At 35.1% G+C, this 14225-nt stretch overlaps 1 protein-coding gene across 11 annotated transcripts in view; it reads left to right on the top strand.

The window, feature by feature from the left end:
• The window catches only part of LOC146401783 (uncharacterized), a 42298-nt gene extending 29402 nt beyond the window's left edge, over positions 1-12896 (top strand). For 5 of the 11 annotated variants that reach the window (XR_014809305.1, XR_014809303.1, XR_014809299.1 and 2 more), the window contains one exon: positions 8521-9900. Coding sequence is in view for 3 of the 11 variants with exons in the window: in XM_084967025.1 (XP_084823151.1) it covers positions 8521-8811 (291 nt within the window). In the remaining 8 variants the exon portion in view is untranslated. Of the gene's footprint in view, positions 1-553; positions 2052-3024; positions 3196-8520 lie in introns of those variants that run through there. The other 6 variants (XR_014809300.1, XR_014809304.1, XR_014809302.1 and 3 more) reach the window with 4 other exon arrangements.
• The last annotated feature ends 1329 nt before the right edge of the window (positions 12897-14225 follow it).

The raw sequence follows: 14225 nt of genomic DNA, 5'->3' as shown, positions 1-14225 counted from the left end.
AAAAAACTCATTTCTAGACCTCCTTTATTAAACCTATTCAGGAAAAAAGTGCAGTGATTTAATTTTGAAAGAGAATAAAGGGAACATTACTGATAAGATTAAATTTATTAGTAGGATCTTAGGGATCAAGTTATTAACGTATAAGAAAATTACAGAATAGCTACTCAGGAGCTGTGGTGCTGAGGTCTGGTCCTGTGGTTTTCCATATGAACCAAGAGGACATTCATGTTCATCTTTGTTAAAAGTCATGAAACCTTTTACGAAACAAACCCAAAATTGTTCTGTTTTGAGAGAGAAGGTATAGTTGAGAATATGGCAGAGAGAGAATATCGAGATGAGCTTTACACTAAGGAGGATGGTGTGGGAATGGGCGCCCTAACCAATGTCTCTGGCATTTTTAATTTTATTATCTTTTCCAGAATAAATGGTCTCATTTTCTGCCTAAGTTTTGCCTTTAATATTTTTGAAGTCTACTTGTCATCCTTGCTTAGGCTTATTTTTTCTTCTCACTCTTATTTGGGGTTTAATTTTATCCCTGTCTTCCACATTTTAGGTACATTCCACGGGACTGAACAGATTCATGACAAAAGAACATTCTATTTGGTCAAATTTGAATTTCAAGAGATGGCCAACTTTTAATGAGAAGGCATTACGGTTTTGTTTCCCTTTTCTTTATGTGACTCAGTGATATTTCTCTTTGGCTGGAACTGTTTTCTCTAAGCACACGCTGTTTTCCTGTCCATGTCACCAGTAGCTCAAACTTCCTGATGTCATGTCCCATCTTTACCCAAAGGGTGTCCTTTTGAAGACCTCAGGCCATGTGGAAGAAAAATAATCAGCGCCAAGTTCAGAAGACAAATGTTGCAAGGGGGATTTTTTTTCCCTCTCCTCTTGGTTATTCTTAAACATGTGTAGTTTTAGAGATCAGTATGTCAGTGTTTTGAAAGAAGCAAAGACTTGAATTTATTTTGGTGCAGCTATCAGATTTTGAGGAGCTGGATCATTTGTTTTCCTCTTGTGAGGTCCAGGTAAAAGTTCATTCCCTCCATGGCCGGGTGCTTCTGACAAACAAAAATCAAGGACCCAAAATAAGTATTTTATCTAAAAAATGTGAACTATCCCAAAACAAACATGAAAAAGCACAGCTGCCAAATTCCACAAGTAAAAAAGAGTTGAAGGTTGAGACAGCTCAGGATCTCACTGGGGAGTAACGGGTAAAGTTTGGCCAGCTGCCCTTAAGGCCTTGAGGGACACTCAATCCAATTGCCATGTCTTAGCGGATGTGAATTTCAAGGTTACACCTGGGTGTTCAAGGGCAGGGCCAAGTGTAATCGGCACTTAGATCATAGATTAATCTTATTTGCCATCTATTAGGTTTGATTCCTCTTCCCTCTCTCCCTCCCTAAAGCCAGGATTATTGTGATAGTTTAAGATAATGGATTCTAACAGAAGAAAGGTCACGCAGGCATGGAGATTTGGAACCTTAAGATAATATGATTAATCTAAAAGCTTCTTTCTCAAAGGGGAGGGCCGCACTTTTCATATGTCTAATTGAGAGAGGAGAGCTGAAAGACTGAGAAAGAGCAACAGAAATAGGAGTGCAAAGGAACTGAGTCCTTGTCAACAACTGCAATTAATTATCATTGTCAGGATGATCTTTCATTAGTTTTCACACTAATAAGATAGATTTGCCTCATGCCCGAAGCTGATAAAACCTTATTGGCAATGTTGATAAGACTGTGTCAGTATGGAGAGGCATTCATGGACATCTTCATCTTATTTTATTTTTATTTTTTGCCAAAACTAAATAACTCAGTGGGTATTGCTAAAAGTAACAATATCTGGGTGGTTGGGACCCTCAGTTACAGGAAAAAATCCTTAACATAGCAGTTGGCATAATCAAAGCAATAAGTAAATATTAACCAGATTATAAATGCTACAAACACATGAGTGCATGTTATGTATTTTAAAGTATACAGTTTATTCCTATCCTCTGTAGATATTCCTAGATAGCCCTAACTAACCAACATGGATAAATCCATAGAAAGAAATTAAGAATGATAATTTTTCCTAATTAATCATAATTTAGATTCTAGGCTTCTAAAAAAATTAGTCTCCGTCCATATGCAAAATGAAAAAAAGAACTTAAATATGGTTTCTCTAGTCATATATATATATTTCCCCATTCCTCTAGGAAAGAATATCTTTTGTTTTACTGTTATACTGTTATATAACTGCTAAATAGTTTTTTTTTTTTTTTTTTTTTTGGCTTTTTAGAGCCACACCCAAGGCATATGGAGGTTCCCAGGCTAGGGGCTGAATCGGAGCTATAGCCTCTAGCCTACGCCACAGCCACAGCAAAGCGGGATCTGAGCCGCATCTGCAACTTACATCACAGCTCATGGCAACACCGGATCCTAAAGCCCACTGAGTGGGGCCAGAGATTGAACCTGCATCCTCATGGATGCTACTCGGATTATTTTCCACTGAGCCATGAGGGGAACTCCATATAACTCCAAATAGTTTTTACCATTATGGCTCACTGTTGTTTTGGGGTTGTTTAAATGTATAGAAATATTTGTATTTTGTTCTATATGAAATTTGCTTGATATACATGTAGTATAGTGTTTGAGACACACACATATATATATGTAGACACACACACACACACACATATATGTAAGACTCAAAACCAAACCATTTCCATTAAATTCAACTTTCCCTGCTTTCCTTTCCTTCCTTATTTATTTACTTATTTATTTTGTTGGCCACTGCATGTGTTTAAGTTCCCTGGCCAGGGATCAAACCTAAGTCACAGCAGTTACAATTCTGAGTCCTTAACCTCTAGAGCACCAGGGAACTCCATCACTTCTTTTAGCTAAATAAAACTGTGCTGTTGGATTGTTTAAGGCAAACAACAGAGGACAAGGTGACCCCTCTAGTATAGCTGACTATCTCCAAAGGCTCCGATTTGTAGCCTTAGGGGAAGTAACATGAGATTTTAATTCGTAATTTCATAAACAGATCCTTCCCTTTAACAAATGGAGCTCCCCTGATTCGTTCCCAAGGAGTAAAAGCAGGTCATGTGGTGTCTCCTTAACCAAGATGACAGGCAGCCTAGAGAGGAGGCCATTCCTGGAGCATCTAGGGGACCCAGCACAAGGAAGGCATGCAGGAGGGCCATCCACTTAGCAGGTGAGCTATGGTTCCTTCATACAACATGTGAGATAATAATAGATGTCCATCGGCATCCACTGAGATTCTCAAGACTCTGCACAGTATTAAAGCTGTAGGAAATAATTACTTCTCAATACAAATCCTGCAGCCCCTCATGAGAACTAACTGCAACATGAGTGGAAAAGCTTGTGATCAAATCAGAGGAACAGACAATGGCTTCAAGGTGAAGTACAGAGAAACTAGAACAGATTGATGTTGAACATACCGAAGAGTAAAACATATCCCTCTGGGTGAAACTTCCTTTTTTTGAAATATTAAAACTTCTCACTGAGGGTGGAAGGAGAGCCAAATTAGGAGTTTGGGATTAACATATACACACAACTATATATAAAATAGGTAAACATCAAAGACCTACTAAATAGAATAGGAAACTATACTCAATATCTTATAATGGAAAAGAATCTGAAAAATAATTATATACACATATTTATAGATATACGTATAACCGAATTACTTTGCTGTTCATGTGAAACTCGCAGGACAATGTAAATTAACTATTTTAAAAAACTTAATAATGCTATAATTAATAAAACTAAATAATGCTATAATTAATTGATTTCTCAACTTGAAAATGTAGTAGTCATTAAATCATTCTGTAACTAAAAGCATAGAGAAAATATTACTTGCAATTTCTGGAACAACAAAAAGTATTTTCCTATCCTCTAAAACCAAATTTTGATTCTCTAAAAAATATCTACTTTCAAAAATGTGTAAAATGGAGCACTTGGAAGTATAAAAAGGCAACATGTGTGGATTCAAATGCTGACTCAGAGAAATTAGTCAATGTTGTGACCATTTGTTTAAACTCGTTGAAACTGAAATGTTCCAGGTTTGCTTGTGATGTGATATCAGTTCTTCAATGTTTTGCTTTATTTCAGTGTGTAATAACTGGAACGAGAAACAAATGATGCGGGCCCTATCCTGTTCCTTTTTGTAGAGCAACCACCACAGAATATGTCCAAACAGAAATGAAATGAATACTGGCTTTGCCTGCTCAGTTGATTCTGAAATGGGGCAGAGGTGGGGCTGGGGGGTGGGCAGGTTCCAAGAGGACTGTCTGGATTCTGGTCTGTAATACTCCTTCCCACCCTAAGCTCACTCCCACGTTCTGATCTTCCTTATCCTCAGAAAGAGGTGTTGGTGTTCAACAACCCCCATACATCTCAGCTTTACCTAATATATGATGTGTTTATTCTTCCCAGGCTGCAGACCATATCACTCTCAAATGACTGACAACAACTCTGAAATGAAGTGGGCCCAAAGTGAGCTCTAATAGGTGTGGGAAGCCTCTCTAGTCAAACATAAAGCAAATTAATGTGAGCCCCTCCTGCACCTTTAGTCTGGAAATGTCATAAAGTAATAAACAGGGAGCCCTAGAAACGTGGAGGGATGGATTTCAGTCGATTTACATATTAAAGGGACAGGCAACTTTTCATTGGCTCTAATATTAAATGTCTAAGTTTCTAAATTCTCAGGTCTGTATTTTCTAAAATAATTCTTATCATAGGCTGAATATATGGATGGTAATGAGATAAATGCAATTATATATCTATCTCATTCACCATAGTTTAGTTGTAAGGATTGAAATCAAACAAAAGAATAATTCCTATGGCTATGTGTTCCCAGTTTTTATATGTCAGAATGTATGTGTGCTTATGTGTGTGTGTGTCTTAAGAGACCAGGGTAGGGAAATAGACTAACAAAGAAAATGCAGAGAGCTACAGCATGAACTGACAATAGATTTTAAATTTTTCTTGCAATTCTGATTTTATCCCATTCCACGATGTTTGGGGAAAATACTTGAAAACAACAACAACAAAAAAAACCCAGTGTGACAGAGTTAATGATTGATGTGCTCTGAGAGACTGACCAAAACCAAACAAAACAAAAAACAAAAAACCACACACACACAATTTTTATCAATCTTTAAACCTCTAATATCCTAAAATATCTGGTCTGGAAATGTATCGCACATGTAAACGGTGAATGTAAAAACTTTTTACAAATGATTTCCAACTTGCTGTGGTAAATTCCTTTGTTTTTTATTTATGTTTGAAATGACTGTCCTATGTTGTTAGTCATCTGACTAAACAGGTCCAGGTAAGTTATTAGTATATGAAAAGAAGACATGGATACATACATTCCCTCTCTGTCTTTGTTTTCCTCAGAGAAACATGTATGCAGGCGTGCATGCACACACCACACACACACACACACACACACACACACTGCAATTTTTGGTTATCTCTTTTGAAAGCAAAAAATATACCTGAGCATCCAACTTAAAATTGATAATACAAATGAGCACACAACAGAATTTGTTGTTTTCTTATTTTTCAGTTGCTGCTGAGTTGTCCTAGAATTATTTCTTTCAAATATTTTGAGTTGGTTTATAAATAGAGTACAATGAAAGCTTTCTTCTGCGTGAAAATAAAACAGTTTATCTCTTATTAAAGAAACTAAGAAGGATTTTTTCAAACTCTGATCATTTTAAGAAAGGAAAAAAAAAACCTATGAAATATATTCTTTTAAAAGTTTTTAAAAGCTTAGTAACTTATCTCTGGAAGGTCTCATTATTTGGGATTTTTTTTTTTTTTCCCTCACTCTTTCTTTCATTAACCCCCTCACCACCCCCAGTTAGTTCCAAGTAAATGAAATTAAAATGCAGTTTCTTTCTTTCTTTCTTTTCTTTCTTTCTTTTTTTTTTTTTAATCTTTTAGGGCTGCACTCACAGCATACGGAAGTTTCCAGGCTATGGGTTGAATCAGAGCTGTAGCTGCTGGCCTACGCCACAGCCAAGTGGGACCTACACCACAGTTCACGGCAATACTGGATCCTTTAACCCATTGAGCAAGCCATGGATGGAACTTGCATCCTCATGGATGTTAGTCAAATTCGTTTCTGCTGAGCCACGACGGGAACTCTTAAAATGCAATTTCTAAGAAAAACGTCAAAACCCACAGCCAAACAGTCACATCAAAATATGAAAGCAAAAAAAGAACTGAACCTGGCATAGAACATATTTTATTAAAGGATTACTCATACTTTCTTAATTTTCCTTTTCTTTTAGATTATAACCTTTACAGGTACATTTAAAAGTTTATGTGATTAGTATTTGTAAAATTCAAAGCAAATCTCTTCTTTTTTTGACATCTTAGAAACTAAGAGATTTTATTATTATTTGGTTGTGTTCATTTTATGTGTGTGAGTGTATGTGTGTTTAGATAAGAAATCATTTTGATTCCTGAAACCCAGGACATTCTTTCTTGTGTAAGAAGATAATTCAATATCCTGCTAATTACAGAGCCAAGACTGAAAATAGATACTTAAAATATATTGCATTCTATAAAATAGATCCTGATTTTCTTTATAAAAAATAAAATAGAAAATAGTTTTCTTCCATATGCCTTAATAAGTAAACTCTTCCATCGTATCTTGGGTTATAATTTTTGTGTTTTCATTACTTTTATTAATTTTGTATTTGTTTCAGAGAGCATTGCTGCTTTTATGTTTAATAAGAACTTTCCATGTAAAAGGAGCATTTATTTAAGATCTTAATAAAAACTTGGCCTGACAAAGGGAACATGTGTTAAATGTTTATGCTTTAAAAAAAAAAAAATCGTCTTGCTTGTGAATACTCTTAAAACTTTAGAACACCAAGAGGGTTAAACAAAATAAAATCTTTTCAGTACAACAAATTGTTTAATGCAGCATTACTGAAGCTTATCTACAACAATAGTTTATGATATGCATGGTCATTAAGCTCATGCATTATATACATATAGTTCCAAAAAGTTCTATTAAATGGAATCCTTTTAATGATATTTGAAAAGAAACTAATAGGAATTTGCCTGTTAATAGAAATAAGAGCCTGAAGCTGGAACCAAGAAACTTTAAAAGTCAAAAGATCTTTCTACCTTCAAGCCTTACAAGGAGAAAAAAGATCAGAATCCAAGATGACCTTTCATAAAGGAAAAAAAAAAATGTATATGTTACAGAACATCTCATTTTCAATGCATTTTAAACTGAAGTATATTAAAAATTCAATCAGAAAGTGTAGATGAGTTGATGTGTATTATATGGGGGACAGCCAGGAGGTTTTTTCATGGGGGGCGGAATTATACCTATCATTATTTCTGTGGACACACAAAATAGAAGATGAACTTTTAATAAGGAGATACAACATTTTAAGTGTATATCTTTTTAAAATCAGTCTCTCTTTGCAAGTAAAGCTTTATTACTTCTGAATTCTTGACAGGCACTTGAAGAAAGGTCACATAATAAACTGTGCTTATTTCTCATTGCAGAAAAACAATAAGTCATGTCTGCATCCATTATTTACCAAATTGTCTTCATTTTTCTTCACCTGCTGGGTTTTCAGCAATAAAGATAAATAATATTATAAAAGTAGCCTAGATATTTTCACAATTATCCAGAATTTGATAGCAAGCTAGTCTTCTGGAGTCGAAGAGAGGAAAGGAAAGAATTTGCTATCCAAGTCATTTACTAGAAATACATTAAAGGCTATTTACACAGAATGATACTTCTAAAATCACAAATAGATGTACTGGAAGAAATCTTTAAAATATAAAGTGAGGACAAAAATTTATACTCTTTTCTTTCAAAGAAATTATATTTTTAAACACTAAGTACCTTGTTTTTCAATGTTTTTCTCCCTTCCCTGCTCTGTCATTGATAGTTCTGACCTGAGTAAACTCATTAGAGCAAAGAAATTTTTTTTTTGGCTGTACCTTCTGCATATAAATGTTCTGGGGTCAGGGCTAAAACCCACCCACAGCAGCACCCCAAGCCACTGGAGAGACAATTCTGGATCCTTAACCTGCTGAGACACTGGGGAACTTTAAGAACTATTCTTAAGTATTTAAATAATCTGAGCAAAGTAAACCAAATTATTTAAATGTGTTTCCTTAACAACTGGAATATTTTAGTGTGTAGGAGCCTGTCCTTAAGGGCCAGACTGCAAATCCTTGCTCTGACATATGCATGCACTAAACTGGTTATTTAATTTCTCTGTGCCTCCATGGTCTTATCCAAAAATATTGGTGGTAATGTGGTTTATAATATCTGCCCTTAAGTAAATTGCCTATCGGATTACATAATAAGGAAGTCGAACCTGGGATATGAACATAGACAAGTTAGACTCAGTATCTATGCTCTGAACCAAAAATCTAGCCTTCTCCACATTCCTTCAGCTACAGGAAGGAGTTTCGGAAGACAACCTTGTGCCAGGCCCTCCCACACTAATGTTATTTTATTCCACAGGCCCATCCTAACTCAGAGTACCTCATCACAAATTGGATTGCAGAGAACTCAAATGAAGAGGACAAGCAAACTCAGGAATGTGGAGCACCCATCATCTGCCATGGTCAAGGAGATAATCTGTGGAGAGAGAGAGAAAACAGATGGAGAGAGCTGCACACGCAGAGATCCACGAGGCTCCTGAGAATAAACAAGAATCTCTTGGCTTCTCAAGAGCCTTCCAGACTTTCCTCCTTATGTTTGGGAGTTTTCCTGACTGCCCTCCTTGACCTTGGTCAGCAAGGACACTTATAAACTTGGCGGTGTGGGGTGTGTGTGTGTGTGTGTGTGTGTGTAGTGGGGAAGGTCATGAGATTTAAGCCAGTTTCTATTATTTTTTTTTTGTCTTTTGTCTTTTTATGGCCACACCCATGGCATATGGAGGTTCCCAGGCTAGGGGTCTAATTGGAGCTGTAGCTGCTGGCCTACGCCACAGCCACAGCAACACGGGATCTGAGCTGTGTCTGTGACCTACAGCACAGCTCACAGCAACACTGGATGCTTAACCCACTGAGCAAGGCCAGGGATTGAACCCGCAACTTCATGGTTCCTAGTCGGATTCATTAACCATTGAGCCACAATGGGAACTCCTGAGTTTCTACTCTTCATATACATAAAGTTCCTAAAGCATATTGGTAATACTTTTCTATTTTAATTGAACTTTGGTATTTACTCTATCATTTTCCAATGGATGTGGCATCAACTTAACATTCTCTAGCCTCTCCTTTCATTATTACCTGGCCCCTAAATAACTTTTGCCCCCACTTCTTGTCCCTCTTCCTCCTTTTGGGGCTCCACCATCTTTGCCTCTGCTCAGCTATTTCTTCAACTTCATCCTTATTCCTAGATGTTCTAGGCAATCTCCTACTCAACTCAAAGCTCAACAAAATATCTCTTCCTCTGTAATGTCTTTCTGAATAATTCAGGAAAGATGAATCATTTTGCTGTTTATATTCACACAGTATTTTATTTGCCTTTAATATATTATGTTATCATTAGTGGTTAAAGTGTTTCCCTCAAGGGTAGAGACTGGGTATCCCTCTCTATTACTTATCTTTTATCACCATTATGTAGGACGGCACCAGGAGGGGAATAATAAGTGCTCAGAAAAAAAAAATATATGTTTTGTATGAATGGACTCAGGAAATATCACAGCAATATGTGTATGTGATGTTTTGTGAATTCTAGAAATAAAGTATGTCATCCAAGAGTGGTATAAATACATATATATTATAAGAATTCCATATAGCATAAGGTACTAAGGATAATCAGCAAATATAGTGGTTAATGAAAAATACCACCATTAAGGAATACATTAAAATGAAGTTTTGTAAGAACCAAAAATCAGACTAAAGTTTTCCTTCCTTTTTTTCTTATAAAAGTAAAATATTGAAGATAAACAGCATAAAAGATTAATTTTTTGGACTAGACCTATTTATTTAAGATAGAAGAAAGATTCATTGATCATACTATTAAGAAATATGCATATTTTCATGTGCATGTGTGTAGTAAGGTTTTAAAATACAATGTACCCATTATTTTCCTCAAATTCAGGCAAAAGTGTTCTTAAGGACTTACTTTCACTTGTTTTATTATTAGGAACATAGTACATTTGGTGATTATATATAGTTCCATTATTAAAATATATTATATAATACATAATAAAATAAAAACATACAGTGGTTTTAATCATTAGATACGTATTCTAGGAAAAAACTCAATTCTATTAATGCTTTCTCGCTCTGCCTATTCCTGGCAAGCAGGAACATCACAGAACATTCCACACTGGTAGCCAGGTGATCTAGGCCTGGCCCATCAGCCTACTTCAATTTGCAACTCAGGCTTCTTCTTAACTCTTTCCTACTTAAGTCTGAAGGTTGTTGTGAAGATAAAATAGGATAATGCTCATGCTAGTTCTTTGAAAAGTATAAAGCACTATATAAATGGAAGACGTTATTGTAAAAGGGAGTTTAAAACTATAGCATAAAAAGACGTTATAAAAATAAAATAAAAGTGACTCTAGTCACTTATTTTTATGAGGTACTTTTCTCTCTTTGGAAAAATATAATTTACTAATTCAAGAGAGAGCTATTAATTTCTCAGTCCTTCACAGCCATTAAAGCAGGGATGATGACTTCAATTCAGTTTACAAATGGAGTGGGCATACTGCAGGGGAATGCTACTCTCAGGTTACATATAAATGGAATTAAATTAAATTAATGAAAAGAGAAGAAAAGCATGTGTATATAAACAACTAACTCATCCCCTATGAGGCCCAATCATTGTCTGAAATGAGGCATCAGTTAAAATATCTTCACTTTTGCACATCTCTTTCCTGTACTTCTCCAGATTTCATTTGGAAATTATTTCTAAAATATTATTAATAAAAATAATATCCGTATGACACTTTGAACACTTCGAATAAAATTATCATCAGGTTTTAAATTCAGTGGGGTATAGTGAGCCTCTATGTACCTGCAATGATATGTCCATGAGAGTACTTAACAATTTTGTATGTCTCCAGAATTCATAGGGCAAATCACCCAATGTCAGAAAATCATCTTGGTAAATGCGGAAAACTGAACTCATGGCCATAGATACTTTTAATTAGATAAGAATTGTCTCTATACTTTGATTTTTGACTATTATATCAAATCTCTTTGGGCTTTTTAATAATTTCCAAAATACAATGATAGATCAAAATGTAGAGTATAAGAAAAGGAAAACAATTTTTTAAACGGCATGAAGCTTCATTTGTTTGTTCTGTAAGTTATCATCTGATGCAACCTTCCTGATGATTAGTGATAATCTGCTGCTGACAATAAATCTTGCTGGGTTAGAGATGAGGGATATCTCTGAATGACCTTAGGGAAATCTATGAACATTTCTAAGACCCAGGTTCTTTACTGGCAGAATGAAGGAATTGATACTTAATTTTCAAGCTCTTTGTAATTCTTGAGAGGGTCAATAGTTAAAAATCAAATGACATAAATGTTCATAAATGTAGTTATTATTAATATGCCTTGACATTGTATAAATATATGTGAAATGGCATATTCCTTGTGGGGGGCAGACGGGGCATAACATAGGCTCTCTATACATAGCAGTCTTTGTCATGTTTTTATTGATAATTTGTATGAAGATAAAGAATTCATTAATAGAATCTGCTAATGGCAAAAAAATAAGAGTATCAGAAATGAGATACCTGAATCGATTCCCCAAATGAATTCAAATTAAGGAGATGAAACTTACAAAGTTGTAGGGCTCTATATTTAAGTTTCAAAATCCAAATTCTGAGAAATAGGTTAGAGAAAACTGTGGCTTAGCAGTAGTAAGTCTATCTATGTCATTAGTCTGTTTACTTTTCTATCTATAAGCTAAAAGAGAGACACACTTAAGGTCTTAAGTTATGAGTAAGCATTATTTAGATCATTGGAAATATGTGGTTACAAAGGTACTAAGATTTGGGCAGAACACAATGAAGTATTTATATTTGCAATAGTCCCATTGTACCCAAAACTGATCAGACAAATCTGGGAATATTTTGTACAATTCTGGGTACCAGGTTTTTGGAAGAAAAGAGACAAATTAGAATATTAGACAAGAGTAAGAACATCAGTAACAAATGTCATTAAATATGGATCAAATCTGTGGTAAGCTTTAATGAAGATTACAGCCCACTGTGGATGGTATCACTCTTACCTCAGGTTAGGAGATACAAATAACATCCTCATAACCATATGAAGAAGAAGTACTGGTACAGGATTTGAGTCTAGAAGTCTAAACTAACTCCAGAACTGATGCTGTTAGTTTCACACCATTCTTATTCTTTTTGTATGTGACATATATTATAGAGATTCACCTGTGAGGGTAGCTGAGAAATGAGGGGCTTTTTAGCTTAGAATAGAAAAGACACAGGGGAAAAGCTGACAGGCACCATCAAATTTGTGAAGGTCTTTTAAGGTCAATGGGATGAAACTGCAGATAGATTACTGTTAAATAAAAGTGGCCAGTCACAGGTGAGAGAGAGAGAGAAAATTTCTATCACAGTGGAGAAATAGCATCAGGTCTGCAGCATAATTTAAAGATTATCAGCCTGGGCTTTTGCATCAAGTGACACACTATATCTACTATATTATAATTTACTAGCCTTGCAATCTTGTCAAGAGATTTTAAGTATTTAAGCCAATTTTTCTTCTCTAAAATAAGTAAAATACTATATGTCTGAGATAATTACACACAAAATTCCCTCAAATCATGAAAAGTTCAATAAGTGTTAATCCAACAGTAGCATTTGAATTTGAAAGTCCATAATAAATGAGAGATTTTATTACACCTCAGAAGAAGTGACAGTGTCTTCTTTCCTTAAAATTAATTCATTTAAACCTATTGGATATAAAACTTTGATTCTCCTCAGCTGCATGGAGAAGGTTGTAGTGTTGTCCTGGCATGGCTGACAGGTTAAAAAGAATGGGTGCCTCCAGGTTTCTGAATGAGTAATTTATTGGCATGTGTTAAATGCACTAGGAAGAGTCTCTTGATTATATAACATGTTTATGACTAGTATAGTTTCCTGATATTAATATAATATCTAGCTTATGCTGAGGGGTCAACTGACATATAAAGTCCTACTTATCTTTTCTGAAGATAATCCTGATTTCTTAAAATGAACTATTTCTTCCTAACTTTCATATAATGTGTTTCAACACCTACTGAACATATTCATTTGTGTATAAATTATAGATTTTTGGTTTGCAGTTATTCTGAAGTTTTGATATAATAGTCTCTCTCTCTCTCTCTCTCTCTATATATATATATATATATATATATATATATATATATATGAGATTGTTTTAAGTTGTTGGTCTCTTAATTGCAAGTGCATCTCCATTGTCCTGCATTTGTACCCTTCTTGTCTCATGATTTCTGATTTTGGTGGCATAATTGTGCATGGATGATTTCATATCTTTACTGTATATATACCTTTACTGGTGAGCCTTGTCATTTGTGGTATTTTTGTTTCCTATTGCTGTCTTTTCTTTTCTGCCTAGAGAAGTTCCTTTAGTATTTTTTGTAAAGCTGGTTTAGTGTTGCTGAATTCTCTTAGCTTTTGCTTATCTGTGAAGTTTTTGATTTCTCCTTCAAATCTGAATGAGAGCCTTGCTGGGTAAAGTAATCTTGGTTGGAGGCTTTTTCCTTTCATCACCTTAAGTATATCATGCCACTCCCTTCTGGCCTGCAGAGTTTCTGCTGAAAAATCTGCCAATAACCATATTAGGGTTCCCTTGTATGTTATTTGTTTCTTTTCCCTAGCTGGTTTCAATAGTTTCTCTTTGTTTTTAATTTTGGTCAGTTTGATTAATATGTGTCTCGGTGTATTCCTCCTTGGGTTTATTTTACATGGTACTCATTGCACTTCCTGGATTTGAGCGAGTGGTTCCTTTCCCATGTTAGGGAAGTTTTTAGCTGTTATCTTTTGGAATATTTTTTCTGTCCCCTTCTCTCTCTTCTCCTTCTGGCACCCCTATAATATGGATGTTGGTGTGTTTAACTTTGTCCCAGAGTTCTCTGAGACTCTCTTCGTTTTCAATCTTTTTTCTCTTTTCTTTTCTCTTTTCTAATTTCCACTAAAGTCTCCTACTGAAAATAGTCTCTGAGCAAAAGTAGTT

The sequence above is a fragment of the Sus scrofa genome, chromosome 7 (genome assembly GCF_054392235.1).
Source record: "Sus scrofa isolate SSC_HxYL_T2T_F1_AM1 chromosome 7, Sscrofa_HxYL_maternal_Yorkshire_Landrace_v2.0, whole genome shotgun sequence".
Taxonomy (NCBI): domain Eukaryota; kingdom Metazoa; phylum Chordata; class Mammalia; order Artiodactyla; family Suidae; genus Sus; species Sus scrofa.
Note: the sequence above shows the minus strand (reverse complement) of the source record. Positions and strands in the feature narration are given on the sequence as shown.